This window comes from Echinops telfairi, unplaced genomic scaffold (genome assembly GCF_000313985.2).
Source record: "Echinops telfairi isolate 266 unplaced genomic scaffold, ASM31398v2 ScPeMD7_3;HRSCAF=10, whole genome shotgun sequence".
In the NCBI taxonomy this organism is placed as follows: Eukaryota; Metazoa; Chordata; class Mammalia; order Afrosoricida; family Tenrecidae; genus Echinops; species Echinops telfairi.
The window spans coordinates 23,598,490-23,614,270 of NW_022103899.1; the positions used below are offsets into that span (position 1 = coordinate 23,598,490).

Sequence of the window (15,781 nt, forward strand, 5' to 3'; positions counted from 1 at the left end):
TATTCGAGTATAAGCCTATATCAGCTGAGTCACCTAATTTTTCCACAAAAACTGTATTAAAAATGTGATGAAAAACTCGGCTTACACAAGTATATACGGTAAATGTTTAGAAAACAATGATGGCAACATATGTACAAATATGCTTGATACAATTGATGTATATAAGAGCTGTAAGAGGCCCCAATAAAATGATGGGGGAAAAAAGTATTGAGTTCCATGAAGTATTTTACATGTACCTGAAAACTTTTAGGTCATGGGTATTTTGAATATATCATTCAGAGGTGGATTGTGACTGTAAAAATATAGCCATAAAAAATCTCCAAAGCTGACTCTGTTAAAAAATCGTTTAACATTAGCATAAAAGTTAAAAAGTTACTATGGTGAGGGCAACAGATTTTCTGAAGATAACAAAGCAATGAGAAAAATCTAGAGAACGGGAGCCAAGGGGGATTTAATCTTTCACTCAGTCAGTTGGGGGTGCAACTTGGAAAGCACGTGATTAGGCACCATGACCAGGAATCTGCAGCATGAGCTAATTGCTGTCTAATCCCGCTGCTCACCCAGCAGCCAACACCCTGGCCTGCTCAGGGCTTTAGGACTGGATTAAATGCCTCTCCCAAGGCAGCATGATTACCAGGATATAGTTCACTTCAAGATGGGAAATAGTGCCCCTGTGAAGTTTTGCTTATTGTAATTAGCTTAAATGAAAACTGGATAAGCCAAAGACATCTCCTTTCATCACTCATTCTCGTGGTAAGGTTTGTGTGGGACATTATACTCGTTTAAATTTCAAATAGTATGTTGGCTTCTATAGTTCAGGAGCTCAGAAAAACAACCTCAGGCTGGCTGTGCGACACCAGAGCTGGTTATTTGGAAAATAGGATGTGATGCCCTTAGTTCATTGAAGCTTTTTTCACTTGTGAGTGTGACAATGTGTTGTGACAAAGAAAGGGTGCCAATCTGTTAATGAATGGTGCGATCGTCTGGATAGAATAATTAGTACATCTGAGAAAATGTCGGTGTCTGAGGGCTGACAAAATTTCCAGGTGGTACCGGGGGTCTCAAGAACATTGAACTTCAGAGAGGCAGCAATAAGCAAGCCTTTTGGGTCGGTGCCTCTGCGGGCTATTGGGCGTGCGTCCTAAAGTTCACTTTGCGTTGCTGAATACTCACATCCTTGGGGACACTTTTAGTGAAAGGCAAGGAGGTCAGTCAAGTTGGCCTGAAAATTCTGGAGATGATTCTTGTGATTTTCCTAATCAGCAAAATAATAATCAGAGCTAAATAAAGACCAGTCTTTGAATGACTAGTCAAGATGCAGCTGACATCTTTTGGGGGGAATCAGGACAACTTTTGTTGTGGCTGTTGTTAGGTGCTGTTGACTTGGTTCCAACTCCTCGTGACCCTGTGGACAACGGAAGGAAACGCTACCCTGTACTGCACTGTCCGGACAATGGTTGTTAAGTGTGAGCCAATGGCAACAATGGGCTCAAACAATACAAGTAGGATACAGGAAATTCACAGTGGTCCCAGTATGCAGAAGGCAGCTTAAGGAAGGTGATCTTGTCGCAATCATGAATGTGGAGGACAAACGGCCTTTGACCTGCTCTGTGCCAACTTTGTTGTCCCATGCCACCATAAATCAGGCGTGGAAATGTGACTCAGAGTTAGTCCGAGGACACAAAACCCTTGGTTGTGCACATGAAAAGGCAGTGGCCTTCCAGAAAGCTTGCAGATGTTCTCATTTGTTTTTTTCCGGTTTCACCAAGAATGAACAGTTTTATAGTCTTGACTTGGCTCAAACATAAAGTATGCTAATCTGTTAGTAGTGGTGCTATGTGTTTGATTGAAAACTTTTAAGAAATTTTAAAATTAAGGCAATTTATCTGCATTCAAGTGAGCAAAGATATAAATCAATCGGATTTTAAATGAATCAATTAGAATAAAATTAAAGTTCTATATTAGAGGATCCAAACAGTGGGCTAAGAACGACGAGAGATTGATGGATTATTTCCATCAGAGAGAAAATAGGTCTAGCGTAGAGCGACCTTTGGATTGACTCTCATCGTCTCAAATGAGTGCTTGTCCAAACTTCCTAACTTCTCCCTGAAAAAGCAGGAATGTTAGTACATTGCCTTCCTGGATCCCACAGGAAGGTTATTTAAAATGGCAGGTTGGGGGGGGGGGTGGAAGTCGTACTGGAAGGGAGAGTCGATTTGGGAAAATTTTTATTCTCCTGAAACTTTAGCGCTTTACCAACTTGTACTTGCAATAAACAATCTATATCTCCATAGAATGTCAGTATCACAACCATTTCCACCCGTTGGACACCTGGGTTTCAGCCTAAATTATTTCACTGACTAGCTGTGTGGCTTTAGGCAAGTTGACTTTTGACTCAGTCTTCTCGGCTATAAAACAGGCTTCTTCATGATGGTCCTTAGGGAGCCTTGCAAATATAAAGTTCCGTGGTTCTAAAGTCTAGAAATCACGTAGAAGAAAATTGGAATCAGGAGATTTCTGAGCCTAGATCTAACAAGTGCTCCTATTTGTAGTATCATTCAATTGCTGCAATGATCTGAACAACTAATTAATCCCTTTATTGAGAAGAGCTGGAAGGACATTTCCCTTTCACCTCACCAGAGTTAGAGGGGTTAGACAATGTAACCCATCTCTGAATAAAAGTGCTACTGTCCCCTTAAGGAAAGCGTCCCCTTGAAAGTAGCGTGTTTGATCCTCACTGACAGCCTTAACCAGGATGGTTAAAGACACCGATAATGCTGAGAGTTATGCTCATTTTTATCTGGGCAACTCCTTTATTCTTTTAGATACAAAGCATGGCAAGGAAATAAGATCCATTAGGAGATAATCATATGACAGAACTAAAGAAAAGTCCTTTGTATGGCTTCTTCCTGTAGAGGCAGAAGCCACTGGGAGACCAGGCTGAAACATGATATGCAAATCAGGTCACCGCAGGCTTCTGTCACTTGTATCAACCCAGTCTCAGTGGGCTGGGAGTGCTCCCTCTCCAGTTGGTGGGCCGAGGAGGTGCATGCTTCTCCTCTTCTCTCCTCTGCTTCTGCACTTCTTGTATCATTTGCATCGGGATCTCTGGAGACCAAGGAAACAGATGAAATCCAAGTCAGGTGTTGTTGTTTTTTCTTTCTAGCAACTAAGATCAATTGCTTACCTGTAAGGAAAAGTTGACATGGCTAGTTTAATGTTACCTGGAATATTAGTCCATTACAATCATATTTCTTTTCTCCACAAGTAGCCAATGATTGAAAGTTGACTATAGAAACTGTTTGAATGACAGAATTCTAAGGACAGTGGGAACCCCTATGATAACCAGTTGCCTTCTGTCAACTTCAAACTGGTTTCCATAAGGTTTCAATGGCTGATGTTTGAGGAACCTTGATGGTGTTTGAGTTGGTTGTGGCTCTGAGTTGGGCTCTAACCACAAGACCAGCAGTTTGAAGCCACAGTTGCCTGTTGGGAGAAATATGAGGCTTTCTACTTCTGTAAGGAGTTACGATCTGAGAAAGCCACAGGGACAGTTCTCTTCTGTGCTGTAGGGTCGCTAGGAGTAGTCGTTGACTTAATGGCAGTGAGTTTGGTTTCTGATTTTGGAGGTTTAAAGCAGAATGCCAAGCCTTTAATCCAAACTCAATCCTGGCTCCTATGAAGTCAGGCATGAGCGATTGTGACTCGCTGTTTGCATATTTGTAGTCATGATCTGTTTTATATCTTGAAGTGAATGCAGAGCCTCAAATCTGTTCAACAATATCTACTCAAGACCTTTCCCATTCACTTTGGATTCTACCATGGCTCCTTTCAGAGCAGTGAGGCAGACAAGTGAACGTAGAATGATTGTCGTTGTAAGGGGGAATTGAGTCCGTTTCAACTCACAGCTGCCCTATGCACAAAAGCAGGAAACACCATGTGGTCCTGCACCAGCCTTCCAATGGTTCTTATGTTTGAGCTCAGGGTTGCAGTCACTGTGTCAGTCCATCTTGTCGAAGGCCTTCGTCCTTTTCACTGCCCTTCCACTCTGCCAAGCATGATGTCCTTCTCCAGGGACCGATCTCTCCTGACAACCTGCCCAAAGGACATGAAGTCTCACTGCCTTTGCCTCTCAGGAGCATTCTGGCGATACTTCTTCCAAGACAGATTCTTTTGTTGTTCTTTTGGCAGCCCATGGTTCTTACACTATTCTTTGCCTGCATCGAATTCAAATATATCAATCTTCTTCCTTATTCAATGTCCAACTTTCACATGATATGATGTGACTGAAAATACCACGCTTGGGTCAGGTGCAGGTTGGTCCTCAAAGGGACCTCCTTGCTTTTCAACACTCTGAAGAGTTCTTGTGCAGCATATTTACCCAATGCATTGCATCCTTTGAGGTCTTGACTACTGCTTTCACTAGCAATGATTGTGGATCTAAGCAAGATTACATGCTTGATAACTTCTATCTTTTCTCCACTGATCATGACGTTACCTATTGGTCCAGTTGTGAGGATTTTGGTCTGCTTTACATTGAGTTGAAATCCATACTGAAGGCTGCCGTCCTTGATCTTCATTAACAAGTACTTCAAGTCACCACTGCCTCTTGATCAATGCACAGGGTCTGCATGAGCACAATGAAGTGTTCTAGAATCCTCATTCTTCACAAGGCTCTCTGTATTTTGTTATGATCCACACAGTGCCTTAGCACAGTCAATAAAGCACAAGTAAGCATCTCTCTTGCATTCTCTGCTTGCAGCCAAGATGCTTTTTATAACAGCAGTTACATTCCTTGTTCCGCATCCTCTTCTGAATCCAGTCTGACCGTCTGGAAGCTCTCTGCCAATGTACTGCGGCAACTGTTATTGGATAATCTTCAGCAAAATTTTACTTGCATGTAATATTAATGATATTTTTCTGTAGTTTGCCTATTTTGTTGGTCCCCTTTCTTGGAATGGGTACAGATATGGATCTCTTCCAGTCAGTTGGTCAAGTAGCTGTCTTTCCAATTTCCTGGCATAGATAAGTGAGGGCTTCCAGCACTTCATCAGCTTGTTGAACCATTTCAGTTGATATTTGATCAATTCTTGGAGCAGAGGAAATCAGACAACCTGGAAGAGCAACAAGAAATCAGAGTAGTGTAAATGTAGGCATTGCTTATTACTTGGCATTTTTCCACTGCTTGCAATCCCAAATGATCCCCAATTCTATATTTTTCTGACAGCACAAGTTCTTTACCAAGGGCCATGATAATCTTTCCTACTCCTTCACATACAGGGTCTTCTATTCTTCAATTGACAAAACTGTTACCTCATTTTCCCCAGCATATCAATTGCTTTCTGGATATATTTGTTTTCTACCCAAACGCGAAGGTCAGGAGCAGCTACTTCAGTGTTGTTATTTATATGCTCTCCTGAGCTTCTGGCTCTGACCTGTGCTCTCTCTTCATTCTTGGTAGGGTAGCCCTGCTTGAGGAGAGAACTAGATCTCCTTCTCCACTGGATCACACAGACTCAAGCTGCCAACCTCACTGTTGTGTTCAGGAGTCCTTGAGCTCATCAGTGGATGAATCCCGTTCTGTTTCTCCCTGCTCTTGTTCCTATACCACTTGCACCATTGTAAGTTGGGGGTCATTTGTGGAGCGAGGGAAGGGAGAATCAGAGTGTTCAAGCGACATGATCTGGATGGAAAGGAATGGTACTCATTTATCCAACAGTTATTTGTTGGGCACCTGCTTTGTGCCAGACATGTTACATATCTGGAACAATCTTAAAGAAGACAATTCAACCTTCAGTGTTGGAGTGGATGGGGGTTGGAGCAGAGGTTATCCTGCTCCCACCCCCCACCCCCACCCCCCGGTCTTTCCTGGTTGGGCTCATGGCTTCCTAGTGACATCATGGGTGGCATTCTGTTTGTCTCATCTTCCCAATGGACCACTTTAAGGATTTCTGACAACTCCCTTTTGATATTTATTTTGTGACAGATGATTCAAGAGAACCGGCTTCTTATAGAAATGGCAGACACAGTCCATGAAAAGATTGTACAATGTCAGAAAACAGGTAATTGTTTTTTCGCTTCTTTTGTTTGGAAACCATAATGATGATACATTTAAATGGACTTTTAAAAGTATTCTATTTCTTTCTATTCAGATTCAAATATTTGATGCCATAGTTTATACTTTGCGTTATCACAAAGTTTGTGTTGAAATTGACCTGACAGTATGGGGGAGGGGAGTGTGGAACATGAAGATATTTTGAGTGAGCCCACTCTTTTTGTTTGTGGAATCCCAACTATTATTATACTGGTATGGACACGAGGGTTCTACACTACTCCTCATGGTCCACTTTAGCTTTATACCTTGAACCGTCAGCCGATTCACCTAGCCTTGCCCTTTGACTAGTCCTTGTTTTTGATTTATTCTTCCTTCGCGGATTCGAGGATCACACGTCTGTGAAGGCACACTTCTGTTTATCCTCACCTTTATCAATACCCTTTTACATTTGTTGGCTTCCTGTGATCCTGGACCCCCACACAAAGATGACTGGGAAGACAATGAAGATTACCTTGAAGAAAATGAAAACTGAAGCGATATTCTGACATACATGCATGTGATGTGCCACCTTACTTAATTCTCACAGCAATTGGGCAAGATAGTCATTATTTCTAACTTACAGAGAAGGTATCTGGGCTTCTGAACAAATATGCAAGATTCCACATTAACTTGTGGTGAAACTGATCTTTGAACCCATATCAGTCATTTAAAATGGTGCTTTGAGCTGCCTGACCACCAGGATTAGATGTTTCAGTTAACTGGGAGCATGAAATTAAAAACCAAATACTTAAATAATGCTTTCACGTTCACAGGGGTTGCCTTAAGAGCTTTACACATAGTGACTGAATCTTCACCCTATCCCATAAAGTCAATAGTCTTGTTATCACCCTTGTCACTAATGAGGGAACTGGAGCCCAGGGACTTTTAACAACTCCTACAGCTTTGTGAACCCAGGCTGTGAAAGGATGCTCTGCTGCTCTGCTGTGTGAATCCATTGTGATAGAGCAGCAGAAAAACGAATGTGATTTTAGACTGTGTTAAGGGGTCAGCCATTAGCTGGAAGATCAGAGGTTTGAATCCTCTGATAGCGTACCTATGGGGGAAAACTGTGGCAGTCTGCCTCCATGAAGGTTTACAGCCATAGAGACCCTATGGGGAATATCTACTCTGTCCTATAGGATTGTCAAATCACCTTGGCAGTGGTGGGTTTGGCTTTGGAGGGTTACCAGGAAAAAGAGAGTGGTGCTAATCACCTCCCTCATATGGACTGTTTCAAGCTCACCTTGAGTAGGAGGTTCGCTCCTGGATGTAGGTCCCCACACTGTTTCACTCTGACCTCAAGGGCAGCAGTCTAAAGCCACTCGCTGCTCTGAGGGAGAAAGGTGAGGCTATCCCCCTAAAGATTTAGAGCCTCAGAAACCCTACGGAAGAGTCCTCCTCTGTCCTTTGGGATCTGCGTGAGTTGGAACCAACCTGAAGGCAGCGTGAAGTTCCCTGGACAAGGGATTGGAGCTTGGCGGTGAGGGCCCAGGCAGAGCCTGGGGATAGAAGTTCCAGGAAACGATTTTGACTTGTTTTCACTTACTAACTTTCTGAAGATGGAATTCGCTGTCCAGAGAGACCATAATTTTCATTCTCAAGGTGCCAAAAGAAAGACGGGAGAAACCGATGATGGTGATTCTGTTTTGTGTAGTTTTGAAGCTTGCATGGATGCCTGGGGAAGAAGGTGGGGGTGGGGGTGGGGGGTGCCACCGAGTCGTTTTCAACTCCGAGAAGACCCCCGGCACTGTCTGGTCCTGCATCCTCCTCCCAGTTGTTTTCATGCTTGAGCCCATTTCTGCCGCCGCCACTGTCAATTCATCTTTTTAAGGGCCTTCCTCTTTTTGTTGCTGCCCCTCTATTTTACCAAGCATGGTGACTTTCCCCAGGAAGTTCTTGATGTCTTGTCCTAAATATGAAATGTTAAAGGTTTTCCAGAACCGCTGTTTGTTACAAGGCTTATTTGTAACCAACCTTGAGTAATTACCTGGAAATTTGGGTTTTTGTGGTATCCAGGGCCTCTGCTGTCATGCCATAAGTTTGCTTCATAGGGAAAAGTGATAGATATATATTTATTACATATAGCCACCATTCACACACATTGTGCCATTTTATACAAAAGCCACGGTGAAAAACATAATGATTCCAACGCATCAGAAGAATTTGCTTCCTAACTTCCAATGTCTTTTATCAATGTTTCACATATAATTTAGCCTAATGTATTGATGATTGTTGGTTTTCTCCCTGAGGACAGACATTTGTTGGGGATGAACATAATGGGAGAGAAAATTTAGTTTAGAGATTTCAAAGAGAGGATAGGAACAACAAGTTTTATGGTGATTAATAGTATTTTCATGATAAAGGCCAATTTTCTGAAATGTACACAAATATTTCTCATATGTTCTCTATTCAAAGCAATGGAATTTCATGAGGAACTTCATAACCTGGGATCAAAGGAAGGCTTGAAAGGAAGAAAACTCAACAAAGCCACCGAGAGTTTTGCTTGGAACATTACAGTATTGAAGGTACATGAAATAAATATTGAGCTTCCCTCTTTGTCTTTCAACCCCCTTCCCACATTGCCTCCTCTTCCTCGGACCCCCAACATGTAGAGAAGCACTGGTGGATCAACATGGTGACTGGATTTGATGAAAGGAGCCCTCCTGGGTTAACTGTTGGGTGGCTAACTAGAAGGTCAGCGGTTCGAACCCTCCAGCTGCTCTGCAGGAGAAAAATGAGACTTCCTTTTTTGGTAAAGATTTGCAGTGTTGGAAACCCTAGAAAACAGTTTTGCATTGTTCTCACTTACAGGGGTGACAGGAGTCGGAATCAACTTGACAGCAGTGGATTTGTTTGTTGGGCTGGGTGGTCTGATGACTAGTTCATGGTCTGAGAGAGAAGGGAGATACATATTGGGGCTGACAAGCGGTTTACCTTGCCAGGGAAGTGAGGTTTGCCGTGGAGGCAGAAGACAACATGGATGAGAGCTGGCTCTCTTGCCTGCTTTGTGTTGGAGTGTGCTTTTACTTCCATACGTGCTTCTGCTCGATAGCGTCACTGTTACGAGGGACTGGAAGAGACTTTAACTACAGAATCTCTGAGGGCATCGCAGGATTATTTTGAAACCAATCCCTATGTCTTTTTGAAAATAATATTTTTGGTTGAGATTTTGTTGAAAATGATATTTTGGTTGAGACCACTGCTGAATTCAGTTTTAGAATTTTGAAGTAAAGGCGCCGCTTGGCTAGTTCCTTCCATGAAAGAAGAAATGATGAATTACTCTGGGTATGTGCAGGGAGGACAAACCCAACCAGCCACAGACAACAGAACCAGTTGCCAGCCTTGAGAGAAGTCCGACAGTGACACCGACTGTAACTCAGGTATAGAGACCAGGCCCTGTTCTTCCACGTTTGCCTGCATTAATGATTTACTTTCGGATCACCGTGATCCAATACTATTATCGTTTTGTTTTGCAGGTAGGAAAACTTAGGCATTGAAATTGTGTGTGTATATTAACCTGGGGAATGGCTGCACTAGTGTTTGAAGCCAGAACCTGTGTCTTTAACCTGCTCTAAGAGTTGTACATGTCTATGTCGAAGTGCTAAGTGAACTTTAAAACACATCCTATGAGTTTATAAAAAACTCAGTCAGAAGATATTTATTAAAACTCAGTTATGCAGAGAAATACCTGGAAAAACCGGGATACAGTTCCTGACTTCCCCGAGTTAATTGTTAATTCAATGCATACAGCCGGGTGTAAGGGAGAGTGTGCAGGCAGCCCGGTGTGAGGGTGAGTGTGTGCAGCCTCTGTGTGCCGCCTGCCTGAGTGTTGAGAGACTTCAGTGGAGTTACTTAATGTCTCTAAGGCTGCTGATAATATGCCCGGGCTTTTGTGAGACTTAAATGAGGTAATATAGACAGAAGATTGAAGTCACAATGCATTTAGATCTTTTGTCTATATTATCTCATTGAAGATTATATTTATTATCTTATCATAGCACTCTATGTTTGCTGCTACTTGTTGTTTGTCTTGAGGGTTTTTTTGGCTAGGTGAAGGTGACCTTTGGAAGATAAGGGTTTATTGTTGCTGTTTATTTGGCGGGGTGGGGGGGTGGTGGGGGGGTGGGGGGGTGTCCTATGAGTCAGCATCCACTTGATGGCAGGGTGTTGGTTTATTTGTTGGAGTGGGAGGCTTCTTTCCTTAGGAGCCCTGGTGGCGTAGCGGTTATGTGTTGGCCTAGCTAACTGCAAGGTCAGCAATTTGAAACCACCAGTCTCTCTGTGAGAGAGAGAGAGAAATGGGGCTTTCTACTCCTGTAAAGAATTACAGTCTAGTAAATGTACAGGGCAGTTTTACCCTGCCCCCAAGGTGACTCTGAGTCAGGATCGGCTTGATGGCTGTGAGTTTTCTGAATTGAGAATTTTTTCCCTTGTTTGCCAGCATCCTGTTTAAGCCCAAAGAGGGGCAACAGTGGTCCAGTGGTAAGATTTTTGACTTTTGTGCAGGAGACCTGAACTTGATTCCCAGCCTATGCAACTTGTGGATAGAGAGCACCTGTCTGTCAATGGAGGCTGGATAGGTTTCAGTGGAACTTCTAGACTAAGGTGGACTAGGAGAGCTACTTGTGAAAGTCACACTATGAAATCCAGTGGTTTGATTGGCACCTGGTTGTGTGGATGGCACAGGTCCAGTGTTTGATTCCACTGTGTATAGGGTGAAAGGGCAGCCAACAACAAACGCAAACAACTGTTGTCCAAGGTTTGTGCTTTTTCTGGTTTGGTGGCAGATGCCAATTGTTATATGTAGCTGAGCAAATACCAGTTGGTGCAAATCATCCCAAGGTAATCTTTTCAAATAGAATTGATCTCCTATTATTATAGTTCATATGTTACTTCTGGGTACTTCAGATTGAGCACTAGGAATTTAAACAAGAGGAGGAGATAGTTCCAACACTTCCTTTCTCTTCTTGTTGGTTTTGGTGAGCCTGTTAATCAGGTATCCATTCCCAAACTCAAAACAAGAGAAAGAAAAGGAAAACCTCACTCTCATGAGTCTGTTAGGACTCATAGCCACCTGACAAGACATGGCGGACCTGCCCTTGTAGATTTCCAAGACTAGAACAGTTTTCCAGAGCAGAAAGCCTCATCTTTCTCTGGAGGAGCAGCTGGTGGTTTCAAACTACCGATCTTGCAGCTACCAGCCCAGTGCATAATTATTAAGCCACTAGGGCTACTAACCTTTCCCAAGAGCAGGACAAATGATTCAAGCCATGCCAGGTGGGCACTTCCTTGGAAAAGACCCTGCTTTATTGGAGACTGTCAGTTGTAGAGGTGCTGCTCTGAGCCCACCCACCTCTGGAAGCCTCTTCCGTTCGTCCATCTCTTGGGTTTGGGGCTGTCCATCCTGCTGGCTCTGCAGCCCTGCTTTCCCTGCCTTACGGTTCTCCAAGCTCCTGCTAGTCTTCTAATAAATTCCCTTTTCTCTAAGTCACTCCACTGCTGTGAATGCTTCATTCAGTTAGGGTTGCCATGAGTCCAGATAGACCCAGTGCCAGTGGGCTTGGTGGTTTAGGACCCTGGTGAAAAATGACCACTAGATTCGTAGGATGTGGCAGGGATTACCTATCACATTATGTGGTGCTCACTGCAGATGCTTCCGTACACTCAATTTAGATGAGTACTCCCCATTTTCTGGGGTAGGGGCATAAAAATGGCAGAATAACAGATGACTATGTAGATTTGTGTATCTAACACTATTCAGTTCCAGAATCACGGGAGACTGTAGATTTGTGTGTGTAACACAAGTTAATTGTAGCTTCCAAACGGTGAAGAAGGAGCTGGGGAAGATGAGAAACGTGCTCTCTGGGGAGCTGGTGGGTCGACAGCAGGGAGTGGTGGACACCAGCCCTGACTTTAGAGGCAAAGGGAACCGAGGCTAAAAATTAACTTCCTTTTACACTTTCTGCACTTCAGCATTGTGTTAATCTGAGATTAATACATGACTGGGAAAGGGGAGGAAACTTTTTAGACAAAACGATGAATGGTTTTGTCATATAAAAATATGAATTATAATGATTGTACCTGAGGGTTTGAAACCAGTGATTAGAACTCAGAGGTTAGCCAGGAGACTAAAATCAAGATTGTCCTGGACGTTCTCAATCCCAAACCACACCAAACCCACTGCCTTAGAGTCGACTGTCTCACCGGGACCCGGAATGGTGTTTCCAAGGCTGGATAGCTTTATGGGAGCAGACAAACCCATCTTGATCCCAAAGAGAGGCTGGTGGGTTTGAACCTCTGACCTTACCGTTAGCAGCCCTGTTCTTACCTGACAGCACCACCCTGGCTTCTCAGGAACTCCCATGCATGTGCTCCCCTTTATGCTAGTGCCGTGTGTGAGTTCAGAGTACAGACCAGCACAGCACAGGTTCACATTTCTCCACACTCTTATTACATGGCAATATCCAATGATAAGCCCATTCATTTTCCTTTCTGCCTTTTTTGTTTCAAAATTGTGCGCAAAATGGAACTCTTTAAATAGCCACCATATTTTGTTTGTAATGATATTATAATGTATATCTCAGCGACTCAGCCCTTTGCACCTTGGATGATAACCATTGGTTGATAAGAGCTCCATTCCATGCCACCCTCACATGTTCATATTTCCTTTCATCTGTTTATTCTCCATGAGGTCCTTCAGAAATGGGTTTTCTTTGGTTATTAACATATAATTAAAATTTCTCAGGAGTTCCCCCCTCATCTTAAAAAGATACTAAAATTTGTTAAGAGATATCACCATTTCATTTGCATAGATAGCTAACGTTTTATGCTAAATTGTCATTGTTTCTGATAGTATTCTTGCTCATGATAATTTTGAAGAGCTTCTCTTGGCAGAAAGAAATGGACTTGTACTGCATCACTGGTAAAACACTATTTGTTAGCAAGTGGAATTAATTTAATGGTGTGGACCCACCCAGAATGGCTTGACTTTTTTAAAAATATCATTTTATTGTGGGCTCTTACAACTCTTATCACAATCCATACATACATCCATTGTGTCAAGCCCATTTGTAGATTTGTTGCCATCATCATTCTCAAAACATGTGCTTTCTGCTTAAGACCTTGGTATCAGCTCCTCTTTTTCCCTCTCCCTTCCTGCTCCCCCCTCCCTCTTGAGCCCTTGATAATTTATAAATTATTATTATTTTGTCTTACCTTATCCACTCCCTTCACCCACTTCTTTGTTGTCCACCCCCCAGGGAGGAGGTTATATGTAGATCCTTGTAATCAGTTCCCCCTTTCCACAACACCCTCCCCCCACCCTCCCAGTATCACCACTCCCACCACTGGTCCTGAAGGGATCATCCGTCCTGCATTCCCTGTGTTTCCAGTTGCTATCTGTACCAGTGTACATCCTCTGGTCTAGCCAGACTTGCAAGGTAGAATTGGGATCCTGATTGCGTGGGCGGGGTGGTAGTAGAGGAAGCATTTGGGAACTAGAGGAAAGTTGTATGTTTCATCATTACTACACTGCACCCTGACTGGCTTGTCTGCTCCCCGCGACCCTTCTGTAAGGGGATGGCTAGTTGCCTACAGATGGGTCTTGGGTCCCCAATCTGCACTCCCCCTCATTCACAATGATTTGATTTTTTGTTCTTTGACGCCTGAGTTTGACTCTTTAAGTACAAAAATAACTTGAAAGTTTATAATTGAAAGATGATCACAGTCACATACATAAAAATGTAATTAAAATCAATCCTGGGAGTATATTGGTAGGTGGACTTCTGAGTATATATTCCTCTAGATTGGTCTTTGGTCTATTTTAAGGAACTAGATTCCATTCTCTTTACTTGTTAAAAAGTTTGATGAAAAAATCTTAGCAGGCTAGAGAGAAGTGTCCTATGGAAATGTATAAAAAGATATTAAGGATATATAATTATCAAGAATATAATTATCTAGGAATGTAAGTGGCATAAGTGATCATAAGAGTTCAAGAAGAAATAGACCGATTAGAAATAGACTTACATATTATGTGTTCAAGAATTCCATTGATTATTAACTTAATATAGTTTGAATAAATAATAAATAAAACTATTCCTTCCTCACGGGGCACTCCTATTGAATAATAATGCATTTCTACTTTTCCTACATAGACTTCCAGCTTATGCAACTCAACCATTCTAGCATGTGCAAGAGAACGGGATCTCTTTTATAGCTTTATGTCAGTGGACATGACCAGTCATTTCCTCAGCTAGCATTTTGTGAGTTCTTGAACTGTTGCCTCCTCCTGCTTTTATCTTAACTGCATTTTCCTTTTCGCCCAGGCTGCAGCTTCTCATGCTTCATTCTTGAGTTTCTAATCTAAGAACATTTCCTCATCCACTCCTCCAGTCCCAGGCTCTCACGGTTGTGGGGAATCTTGCTACTTAACGGAAATGGCATGGTGATACCATGTACAGCCCGTCTCCTCCCAACTTCCATCATCACACCCTTGGTCATCTCAATCCCATCTTGCACCACCTTGTGGCCAATGTGTGTTTTGATTGCTTTCTAACACAGAGCCCTTAGTTCTAGCACTACATTGGACAATACTCTGTTATGGCCCACACGCTTTTCATTAGCTGATTTTTGTAAATAGAATTCAAAGACTGTCTTACCAGTCTGTCTGGAAGCTCTGCTGAAACCCATCCACCCGAGTGACCACGCTGGTCTTTGAAATACCCAAATGGCATCGCGTCCAACATCTTGGTAATATGCAGACCCACAAAGTATAACAAGCTGACAGATGGGTGGTGGAGCCTTTCTAGTAGAGCCTTTGAGCAGCTTTGTAGTTCTGCTGACCGAGGAGAGATAGGAGGCGGAGGGCGTTAAGATGCTGGGCTAGTGAGAGGAGCGCATCCATCTTAAAAGGACTGAGTGTCAGCAAGACTAGCATCCACCGCATTCCAAGGGACACAGATGGTCTATCAAAGCAGGCACTACTTCCAGCTATGGTTGCCATGCCCCAGGGGCTGCTGTGACGTAGCTAAGGAGGGGGTGTGGTCAGTGCTGTGCATCTTGCCCTCCAGTGGTGTGTCTATCAGCAAATGGCTATACTTGCAGCGGGAGCTGGGAAAAGGCTAGGCTTGCTCCCCCAGAAGACCCCACCCAGGGATACAATGCCTTAATAAAAAATCATGCTTAATATTGTTCCTAACACCAACTGTTGAGAAACAGAGTCTGGAGCCAGATGCTTTCTAGCTATGTGTCCTTGGGAAAATCTCTTTTTGTCTCTAGGCTTCGGGATCAGTCAGAACGGGCTGTGTGCTGTGGTAACAAAGATCCCGTAATGTCAGTGGCTTTGAGTAACGGCCTAGTTTTGCTCATATTGCATGTCCATGGGAAGCACAAATTGGCTTTATGATCCAAATGTAAAAGCCTCTGTCCAGTGGCTGGCCCGGTCCCTAATGGTCACATTGACTCACCAAAGCAAGCCGCATGGTCCAATCTGTCTTCAGCAGAGTGGGGCCAGTATCAAGTGCCTCAGGTAGTGGTGGGTACGGTCTACGCAAACCAGATTGCACACGTCCTAGAGGTACAGGAAAACAAGTAAACTGCCTGCCCAGTAAGTTGGTTCCACTTCATGAGGCTTTCCTGCGTATCAGAGTAGAACTGTGCTCCATGGGTTCTCAGCAGCTGTTTGTCCAA

General features: G+C 43.2%; 1 protein-coding gene across 2 annotated transcripts in view; it reads left to right on the forward strand.

The window, feature by feature from the left end:
- PLCL1 (phospholipase C like 1 (inactive)) overlaps nucleotides 1-15,781 on the forward strand; it is a 397,849-nt gene that overhangs the window by 338,477 nt on the left and 43,591 nt on the right. For both annotated transcript variants that reach the window (XM_045295058.1, XM_004701522.2), the window contains exons 4-5: nucleotides 5,987-6,062; nucleotides 8,510-8,619. In XM_045295058.1, the coding sequence (XP_045150993.1) occupies nucleotides 5,987-6,062; nucleotides 8,510-8,619 (186 nt within the window). The remainder of the gene's footprint in view (nucleotides 1-5,986; nucleotides 6,063-8,509; nucleotides 8,620-15,781) is intronic.